Consider the following 22,571-nt stretch of genomic DNA (forward strand, 5'->3'; position numbering starts at 1 on the left):
ATGACCCTGTATCATCTCACTGTAGAATGAGATTGAGTTTACACATGGAGCTGTGCAAACCGTTTTGAGTTGACAAGTCTGACACTCGCAACTATGACGATTATAAACCTTTCTTTGGGGCAAACTGATGCGGTTATGAAATCTATCGTTTTAGAGGATCAAATATCATCTGATGTCAAAGACACGCTAAGGGTTTTCTTGCAAAAGCTCACAGAAAATGCCAGGTAAGGAGCTATTGTTGGAGTGATGATACATGTAATAACATTTTACTAATTAATAAGTACTGTTTCATGCTGTTTTGTTGTTATATGATTTGATAAAGTAAAGTTAATTTAATTTAATTTGGAATGAGTGGCTCTGAAACCTGCCATTCCAGTCATTCCAACCTGTAACTTAAAGCTTCAAAATATTACTTAATTTTGTTATTTTACACACACACACACACACACACACACACACACACACACACACACACACACACACACACACACACACTTACATTACCAGTCTTGTCCAAGTTTGGAAGTATAACTATTTTTAATGTTTTTGAAAGAAGTCTCTTATATGCTCACCAAACCTGCATTTATTTGATCAAAAATACAGAAAAACCATCATATTGTGAAATATTACTGAACAATATAAACTACCATTCAAAGGTTTTGGGTCAGTATTTTTTTTCTTTCTTTAAAAAAGAAGAAGAAATTAATACTTTTATTCAGTAATGATGTATTCAATTGATAAAAAGTTTGTGTGTGATTTGAATTGATATATCAGTCAACACTATTATGAAATCAGCATTAGCAAGACAAGAATGTTCTAGATGCCATTAATCACAATGCAAAAAAACTGAAGAAACACCCATAATTTATTGTAATGCACTTGCAAAATGTATGATGAGAGATGTTATTTTTATTGGCAGGAGTACAGGCAAACGAAGCAGAGAGCGCTCCCTGGAGGAGGCTTTACAGATCCTACAGAAGATCCCAAAAGAAGCACTTCATTCCTTACAGTCTGCTGCTCTTCACCAATTTGCTCAGCTACTTTTGGCCTTACAGTTAGAGGCAGTGACCATTTCATCTGCGTGCCGCAAATTAGACCAAGTAATTTCCACCTTCACTTTAATAGGACATCATTTTTTTTATTCCTGTTTGTTGGTTTCCCTTAAAACAACACCTTCGTAACTCTGTTTTTTACAGATTCTGCAGGTCTTTGCTGAAATAAACTACTCCATTGTCTTTGAAGAAGTCAAACAATACCTGCAGAACGTTTTGCATCAAAAACAGGTATGAAATAATATATACATATAACAAATATTAAAGCAATTTTGATATATAAACACTTTTTTTTTTTTTTTTCAGGCGTTTTCATTAAAATATCTTCAAATAGGTAGCGTGTGCTTTAGTTCACTTCTATTTTACAGAGCTTTTTATATATAGTCATATCTGCTGTGTTGTAATAGCTGTGTGTGTCCCATGACAGCTTGCATGTTCTTGGAGGACAGCACCATGGGACGAGAGGTTCTGAAGACAGAATGCAGCACCCTGCTTTGTAAAGTCGCTGAGCTGATTCCTGTTGTTATGTCAGATGAAGAAGCCAGAAATGGACCGTTATGCTACCAGACTGTCAAGGTGGAAATCTAGTTCTTGTAACACGCACCTTTTTGAAGCTTTACTGCATTGAAACAACAGTTGATGTGGATCTGTATACTCATAGGACCTGTTGTGTTGTGTCTCAGGTTTGTTTGCAGGTGTTTCAGCTGCTGCCAAGGCAGGTGGCCCTGTTGGTCTACAGTAAGGACAGTGTAAATATGAGTGTGAGAGAGATTTTGGAGTTCTTGATGAGCATTATCTTAGGAGAGGTTTGTGGTCGCAACTACTGTATGTTTTTGGAAATCTAAAGTTATTTTGTCTAGCAGTCTAATTTTGTGTAATTTCATGGTGTCTCTCAGGTTTCCAGCAGAGATACGCGGTTGTTGGCAGGCACTGCGGTTGCAATGCTGCTCAGCACGCTGTCAGACAGTGAGTGTGCAGGGTCAGCTGCCCTGAGTCTGCTGCAAATCACCAACACAGGTGAACTATAGTATTTAATTGCAGTTAAAGCCATAGAACCTTTTGCTAAAAGACTGTTAAATGCAAAAAAAAAACTGGGTTCGGTAAAGTTTGTTTTTTTTGTTTGTTTTTTTATCAAAAATATAGTTAAAATAGTAATTTTGTGAAATATTACTATTTTTAATGAAGTCTCTTTATGCTCATCAAGCCTGAACTTATTTGATCAACAATAAAGAAAAAAACAGTAATATTGTGAAATATTATTTTAATTTATATTTTAATATACTTTAAAATATAATTGATTTCTTTGATGCAAAGCTTAATTTTCATCTTTCATTACTCCAGTCTTCAGTGTCACATGATCCTTCAGAAATCAGTGTTGGAAACAGTTGTGCTGCTTAATATTTTCTGGAACCTGCGATACTTTTTTCAGGATTTATTGATTAATTTATTGAGTTTTTATACTAAACCCCTGGTCAGAGCCTGACTCCACCCACTGGCAATATTTGAAAAATTCTGGAAAAGTGGGCAGACCCCAGCGGAGATAGAGGGGACGAACCGAGGGCGGGGCTGAGCGGGGGGCGTGCACATGAGACCCGCAGTGATGGATTAATTGACTGCTGTCAGACTCACTAAAATGGAGAGTGACTGGAGTGACGCAAGTAGCTTAGCAAGTTGCAACAGAGCTGTCATTTGAAGTCGAGGACTTTTCTCCCCCACCTTCACCTGAAGCGGAGGAGAGTGAATTGCCTGTGGACACAGGGCCAGAGCCATATCAATTCGAGCCGCTGGCTCAAACTGCGGTCTTAAAGGGGTGGTTCAGGATTTTCGACATCGGACCTCATTTTCAAGTGAGCCTGGTTGTTATTCATCAGTGGAGACAGTTTTCAAAAAAATTCATCCAGTCCTTACTTTTGGATAGTTCGCCTATGCTAGGCTAGCGCGAGTCAACGGTGCACGTTAGCCTGCCATTAAAAACAGTTTTACCCACTCCACAGTACACCAAAAGCAAATAAATTATAACGCCAGACTATCGATGTAAATGTCTGTTGAGAAAATAATGTTAGAAATCAAACTACCCTTTCATCACTAGTACCCTTTCACTGCATTAGTTATCATTTGTTCCCTGTATTTATAAGCAGTCTACAGCAGCGGCGGAGTTATATTTGGTTACCTAGGAAACCGAGAGAGCCGGTCCACATAACAATCACGCAAGTGTATTTACCTGCCGCAGATAATTGAGATACAAGAGTACTTTGATTTCTAACATTATTCTCTCAATAGACATTCACATCGATAGTCTGGCGTTATAATTTATTTGCTTTTGGTGTACTGTGGAGTGGGTAAAACTGTTTTTAATGGCAGGCTAACGTGCACCGTTGACTCGCGCTAGCCTAGCATAGGCGAACTATGCAAAAGTAAGGACTGGATGAATTTTTTTGTAAACTGTCTCCACTGATGAATAACAACCAGGCTCACTTGAAAATGAGGTCCGATGTCGAAAATCCTGAACCACCCCTTTAACTCCCACATCGCAATCGGCATCCGATGATGCTAGCAAAGCAGCCGCGCAAGGGAGAATGGGGCCAGTGTCTGAGTGGTAAAACATTAGCATTATGGCTAAATTAGGCTAATGCTCATAGTAACTAACTATCAAAAATTTAAAAGATATTTATGAACAATATCACTCTCATAGCCATGCAAAATGGCTCTAAATGGCTCTTCAGCCTATCTGATAAAGATATCATTTTGTGTGAAAAGATTGCTTTATCAATAAAATTAAACACTAATTTCACATATATTGTCTTTCAATAATTTAACTAATTCCATTTCATAAATCATAAATTTCAAGTCAAATTCAAGTACTTCAAGCATTTTAAGCACCTTGTATGAACCCTGAAAAAACACACAACCTCCACATACCAAATATTAAATATATCATCCTAACAAAGCTGTAATAAACATTCTCATGTTGTAGGTAGTACACAGGTGTGACCAGATTGGTGGAGTGGGCTGTGCAACAGCACATCCAGGCTTTGAGCCAGTAGCACTAAACCCCTATGTGTTACAAGCTGTATATGGCACTTAAGTCCAGTTATATGGTGAGATGGAAGAGTCAGTTATAAACAGGTTAGTTCCAGGAAGAAAGGTTACATTTTATATAATTAAATATAAAAAAATAAATGTGTATTATAGATAACTCAGACAAGTATAAGTTACCTGTGGTTGGATTGCTCTTCAGAGCTCTCACTGTGAATTCTCCATGCTTCAATTTTGGGAAAACGATTGAATATCGCAGATCACCAGCTGCAGTGGATGCCTGTGATCTGCCTGCATTTTCATTATAATGCATCGCAGCAAGCTGTAGTCTGAAAGGAAAGAAATACATTAATCAATATTATAATTAAACAATCTCTAACACGACTTAAGATAACTATAATAAGTTACAAATGTGTTTTTACAGGTTACAACATTGTAGTGTATTTCGTAAGCAGCACTAAATGTGTAATCCATTATCTTGTTTACCTGCACAACAATCCTTTTAAGGAGAACACCACATTTTTGGCTGAGAACTTCAGAATGAGGCTGTGGAAACACTTGATTCCAGAGGTGTGCTACTCTGGACTAATTTTGTGCATGTCTTTTAAGAAGACGTGGTGACAACAAAATTGCTGTGAATTTTTGACATGCTGCTGTGCCTAAACAAACTGTTTCCAACATTGATAATAAATCAGCATATTAGAATGATTTCTGAAGGATCATGAACTGAAGACTGGAGTAATGGCTGAAAAAAATTCAGCTTTGCATCAAAGCATATTAAAATAGAAAACCATTCATTTAAATTGTAATAATATTTCAAAATATTACTGTTTTTCTTTATTTTGATCAATAAATGCAGGCTTGTTGAGCATAAGAGACTTTTGATCTGTACTGTATATGTATATTAGAGCTGTCAAATCGATTAATTACATCTAACATAAAAGTATATATATATATATATATATATATATATTATTATTTTTTTCTTTTTTTTTTCTTTCTTTTTTTCTTTCTTCTTCTTCTCAAAATATGTGAATTTTGTGCATCTCAGAACCGTGGAGATTGACATTAGGTGAGCTACAGGTGGACTGCCGTCCCAGACGTCAAGACGGAGTGGACAGACTGGCTGTATGCAGGGGGTTGTTAACTTGCTGCAGAAATGACGTTCTCGTTAGTCGCCATGGCAACCAGCGGGTACGAAATCACATATATGCTTCCACCAAGAATAATCCAAAGTGGAGCATATAATTACTTACTTTTTCTTTTGTTTTATCAGACTTGTCTTCTCTTAAATGGGTTGTTCCCCTTCATCTCAACACTTTGTGAAGAAAAGCTTGACTGTCATTACTATGTTTTTCAAGGTACAAGCTCTCTATCATTCTGCAGATTGCTGGGTCCGTGCATGACAGCAGTGACAAAAGTCATTTCATTGGTTGAATTAATGTGTTTTGTAGTGTTTACTATCTGGCTGAAGAGGCTGAAAGAGTGTCTCAGTGAGGTTTGGGAAGTTACTGGTGCTCCTTTAGATTCAGACCTCCAACAGCATCTTACACAAATCATCTGGAGTAATGCAGAGAGCCCGGTAAGCCTTTTGTTTACTATGAAACAGAATATTCTTTGTTTTATGGTATATGGGTCTGAACAAACCATTAACACTAAGTATTGGGTTAGATAGGCTCTTTTTTTAGCACCGGCAAGAAACACTCATATTTTTTTCCAAAAATTTAAATCAATAATAAATGATACAATCAGCCATGAGAAACATAAAAACATCCATACAGCTGGTGTTTTCTTTATTATTTTTATTGTAGTTGGATGGTGTTGCAGAGGTGGCACGCAGTGCTTTCTGTCTCCTTATGGAGATATATGAGAAGGATTGTTCGCACTTTGGGAACACAGAGAAAAGACTTTATGTGGAGTTACTGAACAGGATATCAGAACTGCCTTGGGAATCCAAAGCAAAGTATTTACTACTTACAGCAGTTTTACCATACACAGGAACAGATAAGGTAAGAAGAACTTAAACATTTTTGTTTAACCCTCTGGTGCTGTTCGATCATTTTTGACCAAAAAATGTTACATTTTGTTTTACTTATTTTATTTTTTACTTTATCGAAATTGTATGAAACTTGGTAAAGGTTTTGGCACTTGCTATGTGTGTGTACACACACACACACACACACACACACACACACACACACACACACACACACACACACACACACACACACACACACACACACACACACACACACACACACACACACACACACACACACACACACACACACAAACATAAACATGGACATGATTCGAAAAGGTTAAATGCTCCTGAAAAAAATAGTCACACTTGTACTGACCTGGATGAATGGGAAGCCAATTTCATCTAGTGGAAACGTTTGGTACTGCGCCCAAACTAAATCTTACTGAAAGCTAATTTATAAGAAAGACTCTATAAGATATCAACCTAAAATATGGAACACAACATGTTTAGATTTATGGCTTTGATTTTTCACAGTTTTAGTGCAAAACATGTTTTGGAAAATATAAAGTATATTTCATTAGTATTTTATGCACTTTTCATAATAATAAACTTCTACAACTTTTTTTCCCCACTTTTTCTTATTAACTTTTTTCAATAAAATTATACATTATAAATTATAATATATTAAAATATTATATATTAATAAATATGTTTTATATAAGAAATGTTATTTTTAGGTAAATACTACTATGATTTGGAAAATAAGCTTTTTTTTTTTTTTTTTTTTTTTTCTTTCTTTCTGAGGGTCTTATTAGCCCCAGTTCAGCATAAAATGTAAATAAATGTTACTGAAATGCAATTTCTCTACTTAAAAGGTTCTGGAGCTGTATCCAGCCCTTCCCTCTCACATCCTAAAATGCCTCTCCAACAATCACCTTTCTCCATGTGCCTCAGAAGTCTACAAATTCCTCCTTCAGGAACAGAGACGTGAGCTTTTTATAAATGCATCCCAAGAACCCCAGCCCACTGACCAAGACTTGGCCAATCAATGGGCTCGGCGATGGCAACCAGTCATCCTGGAGGCTTTGACTTCAGAAGTAACTCTACTTCAAAATAATGCCTCTTGCCATCTTCTACCATCAACACTACGCGTGTTTCCAGGTGCTTTTAACAGTCTGCTGTCAGCTCTGGATCCCACGGCTCCCGGTCACCTTCATGCATGGGCCTGTGTCATGAGCGCCCAGCGGGTCACAAGTGGACATTCCCTCTGGGGTGCAGACAGCCCCCATGCTCTTAAGACTCTCCATCTTGCCCTCTCCTCTCTGGATGATAGTGTTCGGCTTGCAGCTCTGAATCTCCTCTGCTGCAGTCCAAAGACTAAAGAAGCCCCATCACAAGTAGAGTATTCCTCTCTGAGAGAATTCGTCCCGCTCAATCTCAACAGCGAATCGTCACCGTTCCGTCAGCATCTTCAGGCAGCAATGAGGAAGTTCTTGGTGAGAATAAGAGACAGTTGCATGGCACGCGTTAAGGGTCATACTAGTAAAAAAGGGCTCACAGAGGAAGAGGATGTGAAGCTTAAAGAAGGAGTTGGTAAGAATTTTTTTGTTTAATGTTATGTATTTTTATATTTGATTTCAACATTTATATTTGATGATGGTCTTTGACTTCATACTGTGTCATCTTTTGATGTGGATCAACGTTTCCGGTGCCGTTGTAGAAGTTCCCATGATGATTAATGATAAACCAAAGTGTCAGATACTAAGGGGGTTACTGATATTTAAAGGGGTCATGACATATTGTAATATGCCCCATGAGGTTCTCTTATAATATTAATAAAGCTTTTTGCACAAAAAAGCAAATATATATGCAGAAAAATGATTATTTTCAACCCTCATTCTGACCCTCTCCTGAAATGATCCGTTTTAGTGGTGTCAGCTATTAAGTGGCGGGGCTTTTGGTGAGATGAATCTATTCATCAATGTCTTGCTCTAGAGGCATTCATATGCAAATGTTTTTGCCCATGTGATGTCACAGATCCTACAATATCCAAACAAACCATTTTTGGAGTTTGGTTAAATAAATGCTGTTTATAATGAGGAGGATGTTTTAAGCTTTGAAACTCTTAGGATGTTTTAATGATACAAAGAACTATTATATGTCAAAAGACCAAGAAACTTTGTATTTCTCATGTCACAACCCCTTTAAGTCAGTTGTATTCACCTGATCTCAAAATGGCCGCCACCATATGTAGAATAAATCAAATTTTAAACATTTGTCAGATGTATCATTCCTTTTGTTTAGGTATAAAGGTTTTAGCAAATAACATGTAGTGCACTTTTAATCAATAGAACAGAAGTGAAATTGTGTGGGTTTTTTGTGTGTTTTCCCTCAAGAGTTTGTTGACTGGCTCTCCCAGTTGTCATTGGTCTATTTGACTCCTGACAGCAGCTACCAGAGGAAGAAGACTGTTCTGCTCCTGCTGTCTGCAGTGCTGGAAACATGCACAGACACCTGGAGTCCAGACAGAAAGAAGGGACAACCACCTGGTAATAAAACAACACTTACAAAAACTTGCTGTGGTAATATCGTGTTTTTGGTAATAATATGTTTCAGGTTTTTGAAGTGCCTTTGAATAGATTTTGTGGAATTCTTGATATTTTAGCTATTAATGATCACTAACTTCAAATTGATATTTTATGTTCATTGCTAAATACAATTAAATGATATGATATGAGGGATGGATGTTTTTTTCTTTTTTTTTCTTCTTCTTTCAGCCAATATGTCTACTCTTATAAACTGGGCTAAAGTAAGGGGAAAGTGGGATTTCTTCTCAAAGTCAAACCTGCTGGTCCTGATTGGATGTTTGGAGGATTCAACCAATGAGGTAAAACAAAATGAATATACACTACCGTTCAAAAGTTTGGGGTCAGTAAGATTTTATTTGAAAGAAATTAATACTTTTATTCAGTAGGGTGCATGAAACTGACAATAAAGACACTTTCAATGTGACAAAAATGGTTTCTATTCATCAAAGAATCCTGAAATATCACAAAAATATTAAGCAACTGTTTTCAACATTGATAATAAGAAGAAATGTTTCTTGACCATCAAATGATCATATTAGAATGATTTCTGAAGGATCATATGACACTGAAGACTAGAGTAATGGCTGCTGTAAATTCAGCTTGGTCTTCACAGGAATATATGACATTTTAAAATATATTATTAAAATAAAAAAGTTATTTTTCACAATATTATTTTTTTTACAGTATTTTTTAACATAAAATGCAACCTTGGTAAACACCAAGTCTAGCGTCAGTCCTGGCAGGTCACGTTAGTCAAGCTCGCATCAGCTGACTCTCAGCTGATCCACGTCTACCTATAGGAATATGACGTCTATCACTGTATACATATATAAGCTCCTTCAGTATTACCAGCAGCTATCGCATCTCTCAGGAGCTAATTACCCTCCTCCATCCCCAGCTCCTCCTCTCGTCAGTCAGGATTTGGCATTCTGATTCCCCTTGAATCAGAATACATTTTTGAATGATGTTGTACTTTAAAACCTTGAATTAATGATATCTGCAATACATTCTTGTTGGTTCTGTTCTGTTTACCCTAAGGGGAGTTATTGCTGCTCTCGCTGCTCTTATCCATGCTAGGCTGCATGGATGCGCAGGGAGTTCTTGCCCTTAACAGAACCATACCGCCAATTCAAACTGTAGGCTAATTGTCAATCGTATTTGACGATAGTGGTCCTGACTGAAATGAGAGACTTCATAAAAGAAAAAACTTCCCCAAATCTTAACAACCCCAAACTTTTCGAATGGTAGTCTTTGCACAGTTGAAACCCTTGCCCCAGTTGTTCTGTAATATGATGTAGTTGCCTGACATGTTGTCCCTGTACTGTAGATCCGAGAGCTGTCTGCAGAGCTACTTCTCCGATTTTTCCCCCCATCTCTCCCTGATGATGTCACAGCTGTGCTGTTTAGCCAGGCCGAACGGCTGCTCCAGAGCCCGCGGGTCCAGGAGGCCCAGATGGGGGCACTGATGATCAAACTGCTACTGCAGAAGTGAGCAGATATCTCTTATCTCTATATCTGATTATGAGAACATACACAGATACTGCCATTCAAGAGTTTGGTGCCTTCAATTTTTCTCTCTTATGCTCACCAATCTGCATTTATTTGATCAAAAATACAGTAAATACACTAATATTATGAAATATTATTACTATTTCAAATAACTATTTTCTATTTTAATACATTTTAAAATGTAATTTATTCCTGTGATGGCAAAGCTGAATTTCCAGCATCATTACTCTGGGCTTCGGTGTCACGTGATCCTTCAGAAATCATTCTGATATGCTGATTTGTTACTCAAGAAACATTTCTTATTATTATCACAATTGAAAGTAGTTGTGCTTCTTAATATTTTTATTGTTTATTACTCTTAATTATATTTTATTATTGGGTCAATCTTGAGCAAAACTTTTGAATATTTATTATATTTGTGTGTGTGTGCATTTCTGTATCATAGGGTGGATAGAGCATTTGAACAGGGGGAGAAACAGTCAGTTAAACTGATCACGTTCCTTCTGACCAAACTGCAGCACCATTACCTCACTGCCAGGAATGACATGTTGCTTGCAGCTCGCACAACACCTATTCACGGTAGAAGCGAATAAAACCAGCTGAACTTAGAGATCTGGTCACCACTAAGCAGAAGTTTCATTACTAATATATCTAAAATATATGGTAAAATAAGAATAATCCACAGTGTATTTTATCTCTTCAGGCATTGTAAGCGCTCTGCAGAGGGGCTTGCTGGAGGTGCCAGGGGTCCTAGTGGAGTCAATAACACACAGCATTGCAGGAGACATTGTATCTTTACTTGAAAAGCTCACTCTATTGCTGCTCGGTGTGCTGTATGGAGACCAGGACACTGAGGAGAGAGGTACGCTGAAACTGCAGATGTGATCTATCAAGTTATTGTGAAACAATATCCCTGAAGAGATTTTATCATCAGAGAACACTTTTTTTTGTCATAGATGTGCTTCCATCGTTCTGTGACATGGGGAATGCAATCAGTTCTCTAATTGGTCAGGGTGGGGTTGATGGGGCGGAACTTGATGAGGATGGAGAGGAGAACGTGTTGCTCTCTGAGGAACATAGTCTGGTGCTGACCTGCTGCTGGGTCTCCTTGAAGGTAAAGCTGCTCGATCATCTACAAGAATAACAGAACATCAGCCTTTATTTTATTTCATATTCTTTTATTAAAGATAGACCAAAAGGAAGAAAATTATTGTGCCCCTTTTTATTAATGTAAGTAAACATTAAATATTTTATGTTATATTATTTAATTTTATTGTAGGTAGACAGGAAGCAAAAGTAGCTATGAAATATATATATTTTATTTTATGTTATTTTATTAGAGATAGACCTAAATTACGCAAAAGTTAAAGTATTGCGTGTCAGGGTTATTATAATAACTAAAACAAAAAACATAAAAAAATTACTTGTATGTTAACTGAAATAAAAAAATATATAAAAAAAATATAAAAAAAACTTATTCTATTTCAGCTAGTTGCCAAGACATTTCCCCTTTACATTTAGTTTAACTTCATCTACTAAAAAAAACTAAAAGAAAATCAATAAAAACTATATAATTTAATAGTTTCTCAATGATACTAAAATAACACAGTTGCATGTACTGCGTATTTATTTAAGTAACCATTAAATTTAAGTAACCTTTACATTTTTTGAGCTGTGGCTTACAAAGATTATTATTATGTGTAACTAAGATATAATGTGTGATCCTCTACTTTCCTGGTAGGAAATTGGTATTTTTCTGGGCTCCCTGGTGGAGATGATCCTGTCACTCCACTGTAAAGAACTGGCATTGACTGTGGAGGAGCTCAGAATGGCTTCCAAAGTGTTTAAAGACATCATTCTGAAATGTAGACACTGGGTAAGCACAATTCATGCGTAAATAAGTCAGATTTGCTCTTTTCACGCTGATGTCCAAAACACATTTTTTCTCCACTTTGTTTCACAGTAATGTCATGTCTGTTTGTGATCATGTCTTTTTCTCTCATCTTCCATCAGGGGGCAGTAGAGGGCTGCTGTATTGGCTTCACTAAATTCTGCAGGGCTCTCCTATGCAGCTCTGATCCAGAGATCAAGGAGATCCCTCCCCTCATATTACAACAGGTAGAAAAGAGTGAGGGCTTCATTCTCAACTAGGGATTCATGAGATTCTGAAATGTTAATACCATAATAAATATCAAACTACAACATTTTAGTCTGCTTTAACGTGAAAATTAGTAATTAATTTATTATTCAGTGGTATATATTGATTTGTTAATTATATTAATCATTATAAGACTATTATATTGCATACTTGTTTATTTGTTAAGTAGCCATGTATTTATTCAAGTAATCATGAAATATTTTATATTTGACTTGATTTTACTTTATCAGAGGTAGACCAAAAGGACACAAAAGTCTCTTTCTCTCTCCCTCTAGGGCCTTTCTGTTCTCCAGTCGCCCCGTAGTACGTCAGTGACACGGCGTGCTGCCGGTTTACCCATGCTGATTTTGGGTGTCTTGGCTGCTGAGGACTCTAGCAAATCTCGCCCCCTACTGGCCCACACCATTAACACCCTTCTGAACACAGCCAAAGCACCTGTGCCCGAGGACTGGGACCAAACCCTCGACTTACCACAGGTACAGTCAGTGATCTACCCATTAAATACACTACAGTTCAAAAGCTTGGCGATGGTAAGATCAAAAGCCTCTTATGCTCACCAAGGCTGCATTTATTTGATCAAAAATATACGGAAAAGTACAATTTAAAGGAACTGTTTTCTATTTTAATATATTTTAAAATGTAATCTATTCCTGTGATGTCAAATATGAATTTTCAGCTGCCATTACCAGGGCTCAGTACTAAGGATTTTTTTCTTCTGGACCAAAATGTACTTGCCTTGACAACATTTTCACTGGCCTCACCACAAATAATAAATGAATAAATTAAAATACTTATTGTTTTCATTGTGTTTGACCCATGCAACCTTAATAAATAAGGTTATGACACCAAATTTCAGATACTTGTGAAATTTCACAATTCTTGATTCCAATTTTGATACCACAACAAAACCTACTAGCCTAACTAATATAAATTTCAAATATTATTAGAGACAAGTAAACAGTCGGTAATAAAATAAGAACAAATAATATAGCAATAGCACAAATAACTACAAGAGAACAAACATACAAATTAAATAAACAGTGCTTTTCAGGATTTTCAGGCTGGTCTAACGATAGTTTTCAGGTACAGAGCCTGAGTAAAGTAATCAAATGTAAAGTAACATTCTTATTGAAGTTACAAAAGTTATTCAGTCAAGAGCAGTGAGTGATTTTTATTTTTTTTCCCCCTTTGTCCTTTGTTGTTTGATTAATGTTAAAAACACAGACAGAAGCAGGTTTATTAGGCTGCTTCCACTTTAAGACAATACCCGGATTGGATACAGTGTTACATATGCATTTATTTCTCAACTGTTTACGTTCACTTAAGACATAACTGCAAGACATGTATTTTGACATAATTTTGTATGAATTTGTCCATTCAAGTGCAAGAAAACATGAAAGAGAACTCCAATCAGTATTTGTGCGTTGTCTGAGATGCGGCTTTCTGGGCGTGTGCTTTGTGTGGGCGCGCACACAACTTCTCACAAAGCGCACACGAGTACCGAATCGAGTTCTTTTTCGCATCTTCTTGCGCTCGAATATTGTCGAGCCATGTAAAAATATAAAAAAATATTTACTGTCACTTTTTGATCAATTTAATGTATCTTTCCTTTATAAAAGTAACATTTTGTTTAAAGGGTACATAACATGCACAGTTTCACCTAATCTCATGTTAATCTTGAGTACCTATAGAGTAGTAGTGCATCCTTAATATCTCAAAAAAGTGTTTAGTTTTATTAAATTTATAAAAGAAAAATACAGCTTTCCGATTCTCTCCGGAAAAAGCCGAGGTCCTGGAGGCGGAGCTATAGAGTCAAGCGGTAGTGCTTGATTTCCAGCAAAAGACAGAAATCTGATCCAGTTGTACTTACATGAATGGGGTCTTTTATCACTGGGACCACTCCACGTTTTAATAGCAAACGATTTGCAAATCCAGCGTCGACCTGAGCCTTGTTAATAAAACATTCGTCACTGAAATGGCCAGAACACACAACCGCACTTCCTACACTCCGTTGCTGCCCCGGAAAAACAAACGGCATCCACTGTTCCTGTAACACTGGGTTCTTTGGAAAGCTGGACACGGTAAGCTTTCCCTCACATCCAAAAACACACTTTTTTGGAGACATTCTTGAACAAATCCTATGCAGCGCTGCCGATGATTTCCTGTTGAAGCGCGTTGATGTGCGCGGTCTCGCTCTCCTCTAGTCGGCGTGCTCGCGGGCGCGCTTTTCCGAGAGAAATGCTCATATAAGGAGTTCCACTCTTATCTACGTCATTTTTATCCACGATAAAAAAAACCCCAGCCGAAACTTGTACCAACCCGGAAGTAAGATTTTCAGCACAGAAATTCTCCGTTATTCGTCCAAAATATTTTTTTAAAACTTTGCCCATGTTTAACATGAGAATCCATCTCTTTAACACTGTAAACAACTCTGAATACATGAAACACCATGGTACCCCCCCTTTAAATAAAAACATGATACCAAACTTTTAAATGGTAGTATATATCTAAAATTATTCTGGATCAAACATGTTAAAGAAAAAAGTGTCCTTAATATGCTTCTCTCACAGGTGTGTGCCGTTCACACCCTTCAAGCGCTGGTGAAGGGCTCCAGTCTGGGTGTAGCTGTTCTACAGTACACCCCTGTGGTGGCCATTCTGTCGCTCACACTCCTCAGCTCGCCATGCTGGGCCATGAGGAACGCAGCCCTGCAGCTCTACAGTACGAGCCAGTCACACTCACTTTTGTTCTTATTTCAATCATTGCGAAGTTGTCACATGTCGATCTTTGACCTCATCTTCACTTTTGACTTGTCATAGGTTCTCTCTGCACCAGAATGTTAGGTCAACAGCCAGCCGGTGGAGAGGGCTCCACTCATTCCGGCATGTCTTCTCCTTCCTTCTTTAACCTCTACCCAGCCCTCCAGCCCTTCCTCCAGGGGGCGCTGGAAAGTGCAGCTAAAGACCTGCATGATTCCACCCTTCTCCTACATCCTTCCCTCTACCCTGTGCTCACTCTGCTAGCCAAACTACAGCCTGGTGCTGAAGAACAGACACGGTACGATGGTGCACAGTCATGCAAACAATCCGTACACCCAAATACATTATATTATATTATATTATATTATATTATATTATATTATATTATATTATATTATATTATATAAGATTTTTATGTGATGTATTATATTTCCCAAAAGTTTGGATATTCAAATCTGTCAAATGCCTTTTCCTCTGAATAGTCATTCATATCCACGCCTTGTTTTTCTAATTTTGCTCGGTGTCTTTGTGTTTTCCTCAGGGCTTTGTCAGAATTTCTGCCTCCGCTGTTCCTCCTAGCTGCCAGCCCAGTCTATGGTGTACGAGTGATGTCATCAAGAGCTCTAGTTGCTATGGTTCCGCTAAGTGAATATCTGGCGACTGTCCTGCAGTTGGTTGAAAAGCTGCCGGAATCACAAGACGTTGTGTGCTGTCACAACAGAGTGCATGGTCAACTCCTACAGATAGAAGCCGTACTGACCAGGGCACTGAAAACTAACACGTAAGTGTAAAGGAGTGTATCTGATGAAGGAAACGCCACCATAAGCTTAATATTTTGACACTTTTTGTCATTAGTCTCACTGAATGCACAAAAATCTTAACATAAATATTAAAAGCAGTAGTCATAATCAGTGATTATTAAATTTTAATCTGAGTCTTTTTGTTTAGCAGTCAGTCATCTCTCAGTGAGGTAGTGACAAGGTTTGAGTCCAGACTGTGGTTGGCATCTTCGAGGCAACGGTGCCCGCTGGTGCGGCTGGCATATGTGGATATAGTGAGTCTGATGAGAGGCCACTGCTCTGGTGCTTTCCTCACTCAGCTGTCCTCTCAGCTACTGCAGGAGATCCACAGGACTCCAAACATCCTAGAGGTGCTCCTTCATGTCCTGTTCGACACAGCAAGTGAAATGTAGTGTTGACTGTGAATGTAACGTGTTGTCTTTAGGTTGGCTCTGCTGCATTCCACCAAAGTGCAGTGAATTTCCTGTGTGGGGATCCTGAGTGGGCGTGTCAGGTGTGGCAGAGTCTGGCCAATGGCAACGCAGTAGTAAGGCTCTCATTGGTCAAGTGTGCTATAGAGGGGCGTGGCTGGAGAGGAACAGATCTACAGCAGGTTATTGAGAGAGCACTGCAGGTTAGTATTATTAGAATGACACTTTAATGCAAAGATACAAAAAACAGATATATAGTCTTTTTATCAAGTGAGAATTAATTGCATTTACACTACCGTTTAAAAGTTTGAGGTCTGTATGATTTTTTTTTAAAGAGATTAACTTTGTAAGGACCCATTTAATTAATTAAAGTGACAGTTAAGACATACAAAAGATTCCCATTTCAAATCAATTCTGTTATTTTGAACTTTCTATTCATGAAAGTTCCTGAAAAAATCTGTCACGGTTTTATAATATTTGAATATTGCACCAAATAATATTTTGGAATAGTGCTGTTTTAACGGTATTTTTGATCAAATAAATGCAGCCTTGGTGAGTATAAGAGACTTTCAAAAAATCTTACTGATCCCAAGCAGTGGTGTGTCAAAAAATATTTGTTTTTTTACAAAAAGAGGCTTATAATACAATATATTCTTCTTGAGCTAATCACTGGCCTAAAGTCCACAGAAATCCATAAAATTAAGTTTGGACTTAACTCAGATTCAGCGTATGACATTCTTGTCTTCCATCTGCTCTGTTTTTTGTTGGTCAGCAAGACAGTCCAGCGACCAAAGACATCCATCTAGTTTATTTGTACATAAAATTAGGTAGATGGACCTCTTTGGCCACCGCATCATGTCTTGCTGCCAATGTACGCTATTTAAAATGTCAAATAAAAAATCTTTCAACTTTTATAAATGCATCTCAAAACCCCTGCAATTTGTTCAATTAATTTGAGCTCTGTCTGACTGTTTATGAAAGTCATTTTATGTTGCCTGCTTTCGGTAAGTTTGGGTTGTTTTGTTGCATTGTCTGTAGTATCGTACAAGTCAGCGGTATTTATTAATTAATTTACATTATTTAAATATGTTTTATTTTCCCTGAAACTACTGCTAAAGTGTTACTTTCTATCATTGGCTTGTAGCCAGTCCCAAATGTCAGCTAGATACAACTGAAGGAAATTAAAACAATCAAGAGCTGTTTAAAACACTGCCCTTAAATCAGGCTGTAGATCTTATTAGTCTGCTCATTTTCTTGTGTGAAGGGGGCGTACTAGTCATTGTATTCAGTAATCTTTAAAAACAGACTGGGTTTGGACTTGGCCAGGATTTCCGCCCAGCCCTCATATGAGGTCAATGGAGCATGTCACAAGATGAAATATACCACAATCTTTTAATGCCTTATAAATCCCTTCATACGAAAGAAAAGAAAATATCATGATTGCAAGAATAATAGATAGGTGTGTGTGTTTTTTTATAATGTCAGGAAAGGGTGCACTTGTATAACATTGTCCATCACCTGCAGGCCAACCTGAAGAAGGCGCTGTTGGACCAGAACGTGGAGTATAGGGGCGCATTCTTGACCGCGTTTGTTGAGGTTATGGCCCCAGAGGAAGAAAGTTTTGCCCTGCCCCATCCCTGTCCTCCAAAGCTTGAGGAGAAATGGCTGCAGGAGTGTGTGGAGGTTCTGTTTACTGATCTGGAGTCAGATAGAGGAGGACCTGTGCTGATCTCCACAGCTCTATGTGCAGTCAGCCTGCTCCTCTCCCAGAGGTACACTCACATGTCATGCATTAATATGTTTAGCTTGATGTTATTAGATATTCTTGATGTGTTTTCCTTTCAGTTTTTCTTGTCAAAGTCAACATTGCATCAAAATTGATCCAATTTACTTTTCTAATGAACATGTCTGGTCTTACTGTGCATGATTCATCATGTTATTCTAAAAAAACAAATGTTTATCTTCACGATCTTTCATCAGAATGTAATATCTTGCTTCTCCTCTGAAACTACTTTCTTGTTTGCCAGGGGAAATAATGTTGACTAATAGAAAAATTGCTGTTTAAACATTACCTAAGAGCTGTCTAAAATAATGTAATCTTTCTTAAGTCCTGTCAATAGTTAACATTTTAATTTAAGGGTTTTAATAAATGTTACAGCAATAATGGCAAATAACAATATTTAATAGGTTGAATAAAAAGCCTTACCATTTATATACACTACCATTCAAAAGTTTGAGGTTAGTAATATTTTGCAATGTTGCTTATTTCCATCAAGACTGCATTGATTTAATTACAAATACAAGTACAAACAATAATATTATTACAATTACAAAAATTGTTTACTATTTTAATATATTTTAAAACATAATTATTTGTGGAATATTTGCTGTGGAAACTTTGATTAAAGAAATTTCATGATTTTTTGATGAATAGAAAGTTCAGAGCAACAGCATTTTTTTAAAATAGAAATCTTTTATAACAATGTTAAAGTCTTTACTGTCACTTTTGATCATTTTAATGCATCCTTGCTGAATAAAAGTATTAATTTCTGTTTAAAAAAAAAAGGATTCTTACTGGCTCAAACTTTTGAACGGTAGTGTATGTTGTGATGCTTCATGAACTTCAAAAGTGGCTGCTGATATTGTTTCAGAAGGGATATAGACACATTTCTAAATTGTGTTCCATTTTATGTCGACTTACTGTTGTTTCTGAGAAAGCCATAAGGGACTGTACAGATGGCTCATGGATTTCCTGGAGCTCACAATCTTTACTTTGTTTGCCTGCCCTTCACACACACTCTCTCTCTCTCCTTCTCCCTCTCATTCTCTCTCAGTGTGGACTTGTCTTTGCTCCTGCGCTGGTGTAAGTTATTAGAGAAACACAGATGTCCTGAAGCTCCTGAGGCCCTCAGAATATCCTGTGCTCAGGCCTTGTGTCTGTGTGGCGTCTCCGTGGTGAACAGGAGCCTGGCGGACAGCCTTATCCTCACAGAACTCAGTACCAGGTATAATAAAGAGGTGTGCTTTGATAACTAGATAGCAAGTAAGATTGACATAGATTAGCAGATTCATTGCAACTCAGGTTTGTGCATCTGGTATATTTAACACTCAAAACAGTCCAGGCTTTTGGATTTAGATATGTTTGCTGTTTATTATCTGAAATTTTCATCCCGCTGTATTTTGAAGCTTGATCAGCACAGGTGTCTACCTGCTTCAGGATGAGAGTCCACAGGTAAGAGCAAAGGCAGCCGTCTTCGCCTCTCTGCTCTTCTGTTCTCGACGGCCTGAAGCTCCCCGGAGATGCTTCTACATGCAGGTGAACCAGGCTCTGCGCTCACTGCTGGATCTGCTCTTGGAGGAATTCTGGGATGCAAGTGGTGCTCTGGAGGCCTTAGTGTGCCACTTACCCGACTGTGATCTGAATGTTTTGCTGAAGGAGGCCAAAGAGACACAGTATGTCAATCCACATACAGAAATGAACATTATTTAGGCCAGTCATTATTTCTATTTGTACATATTATTTTATGTTTACTGTTGTCATTGTTTTATTTCTTGTTTTCAGACCACATTCAGTTTGAGAGTTTTTATTAAATATACACTACCACCTTTTGACAGAAATCAATACTTTTATTCAGCAAGGATGCATGGAATTGATCAAAAGTGACAGTAAAGACTTTTTCATTGCTACAAGTTAACATTTCTATTTCTAATAAATAATTTTGAATGATGATACTGGTTTATGAATGGAACAAAGTATTTCGGTTCCCACAAAAATATAAAGCAGCACAACTGTTTTTAATATTGATAATAAGAAATGTTTCTTGAGCACCAAATCAGCATATTAGAATGATTTCTGAAGCATCATGTGACACTGAAGACTGGAGTAATGACTACTGAAAATTCAGCTTTGCCATCACAGGAATAAATGACATTTTAAAATATATTAAAATAGAAAAAAATGTACTTGTTATAATATTTCAAAACATAACTGTTTTTACTGGATTTGTGAACAAATAAAATGCAGCCTTGTTGAGAAGGGGTGGAACGGTTCATGAAAAAAATCCGAACCGTTCAGTCGACTGGTCCGGCCACGCGCAGCGTAAGTGTTTTCTATCATTTGACACGGAGGCGAATGTTACTGTCCTAACCCCAACCAGTGTTGCCTACTATTTTTAAAGGAAAGTACAACGCCTTCCGAAAAAGTCGCTAGATGACGCCCGTTTCTAAAACAGAATCGTCACGTGTCTCGCCGTTGCGGCTGGTTAGGACAAAAACTCGGATTAACATGGAAAAGATACCTTTTATTGCGTGTCGCGGCTGTTTTTTTTTTTTTTACGGGCTATGGTTAGGACACCGTGTAATACATGTAGCCACTGACAGTGACAAGAAAGCATATTCTTTAAATTTGACAATAAGTGTTTTTGTTCTCAATCTCAGCTAGGCTACAATTTGTTTTAGGCCAACAGTTGAAAAGCCTGTTGAAATGAACAACATCTCCCCTCTTGCTGTATCAGAATCTCACAAATTTAATTTATGATTGTCAGTGTCACAATAATGTGTCTATTCCTGAGATCAAGCTGCCTTATTCTTTCAGTTTTTTTTTTATTACAAATAGCCTACTGTTGATGGTAGATTATAAAGCTATATATTTTATGCGAATATGGTATTTCTAAAGTGTTAAAAAGGAAAAAAACATTAACAACGTATACCGAATCTAACCGAAAACCATGACCACAGAGCCGTGATACAAACCGAACGGGATTTTGTGAACCGTTCCACACCTATTGTTGAGCCTAAGGTGCTTCTTTCAACAACAACAAAAATAAACTTACAACTTCTTTCAACATTAAAAAGTCTTACTGACCCCATACTTTTGAACTGTAGTATGACTTTCAAAAATCTTATATAGGTTTTAATCTTTATATCTTTTATTATAGGCTACTTTGCCTGACTTTCACAAAGGAAATGCATAGAAACTTCCTGATTTCCTCTGTCATTATTTTTTCTCATTTTTGTGTTTTCTGTTGGTCAGATGCCGCAGTCTGTATGAGCGCGATGAAGCAAATGTGTATGCAGAGCCATCTGTGATCTCAGAGTGCCTGTTGCCGTACCTATTGCATCTAGTCAAACATTACCCAGAATCCTCCACTCTCACCAAGAACCTTGAGCACTGGGCCCGAAACACTGCAGTCATTGTCAAGGAGAATCTCACAATTTGTATGAAACTTCAATTAGGTATGCAAGATTTACCAGATCTCCATAATGATTGTTTATTTTCCTTGTTCTTCCATTAATTATCAATAATTAACTTCCTGATGTGCTTTTATAATTGAATCCAAAACCGTGTAATTACAATTGATATGATCTGTTATATTTATTTATGGTTTGTATGCAGTCGTTGTTGTGCCTTTACGCATGTTAATTATGTCATTATGTCTCTCATTTGCTGTCTAGGGAATGTCCTGAATCCTGATTGGCTGAGTTTGCTAATAGATCCCCGTTTCCATGGCGCTCTTTATGGCCTGTTCAGTAGGGCGATTGTACTACTCCAGCTGCTCAAGAAGTGTGATTCCTTACGACCCCTACTTGACCCTTTGAGTTTATCTACCGACCTGCAGGATATTCAGAGACGGTTTGTGCTAAATGGAGTCTTCCTTCCTCAGGTCTTCATTGATGCACTAAGGACAGATTAATCTAGTGCCTTCAGAGATCAGGGTTGCATTATTGCAGTTACAGGCTTAATTAAGCACAAAAAACTGAGTAATCATTATTGATCCAGAAAAGCTGGCTCTTCATCGCCATGTTGAGTGCCAGCTTTCCAAAAGAATAAGTCCTTTGTTGTGCAGTACAAGAGAGACAATAAAGAAAACCTTTGCTTGTCTACTTTACCAGCCAAAATGAAACACCAACTCCAGATAATTCTCGATGACAGTAGCTCTGTAAGTGTAGCACATCTAAATCTGAAATGGCTGAAAGAAGCCATTGTCTCTGGATGGCTGGTGATTTCTGAAATAGAGCACACTGCTAGTGGGGACAGACAGCAGCGCCACAAAGAATCAGTGAGCATGTGTTTGTCTCTGTGAATGTGGATGCATGTTCATGTGCATGTTTCACTGCACCCACATAACACCCTGAGGATGGTGTATGTATATATATATAGTAAGGCAAATCTCTCTTTTGAACCATTCCTTATCAACTGTGTTTATATGCCTGTATATTGATGTGTTTTATATATTTAATAAATAAAGATTTAATTATTTTTTAGTTAAGTCACC

General features: G+C 37.5%; 1 protein-coding gene across 1 annotated transcript; it reads left to right on the forward strand.

The window, feature by feature from the left end:
• The first annotated feature begins 7 nt into the window (after positions 1–7).
• On the forward strand, positions 8–22,503 carry LOC307159144 (tRNA (32-2'-O)-methyltransferase regulator THADA). The gene is made up of 31 exons (XM_079872355.1): positions 8–224; positions 920–1,100; positions 1,197–1,283; positions 1,359–1,386; positions 1,480–1,628; positions 1,736–1,858; positions 1,949–2,069; positions 5,140–5,282; positions 5,365–5,449; positions 5,543–5,670; positions 5,900–6,097; positions 6,948–7,665; positions 8,469–8,621; positions 8,850–8,959; positions 9,988–10,148; positions 10,615–10,748; positions 10,873–11,031; positions 11,126–11,283; positions 11,911–12,045; positions 12,183–12,287; positions 12,603–12,803; positions 14,898–15,048; positions 15,147–15,384; positions 15,628–15,867; positions 16,035–16,236; positions 16,311–16,499; positions 17,821–18,068; positions 19,131–19,301; positions 19,483–19,749; positions 21,329–21,531; positions 21,751–22,503. Exons 1-31 carry the CDS (start codon positions 94–96, stop codon positions 21,987–21,989), a joined length of 5,556 nt encoding a protein of 1,851 aa, XP_079728481.1. The 5' UTR covers positions 8–93; the 3' UTR covers positions 21,990–22,503.
• Positions 22,504–22,571: the final 68 nt, after the last annotated feature.

The sequence above is a fragment of the Squalius cephalus genome (genome assembly GCF_949319135.1).
Source record: "Squalius cephalus genome assembly, chromosome: 5".
NCBI classification, from domain to species: domain Eukaryota; kingdom Metazoa; phylum Chordata; class Actinopteri; order Cypriniformes; family Leuciscidae; genus Squalius; species Squalius cephalus.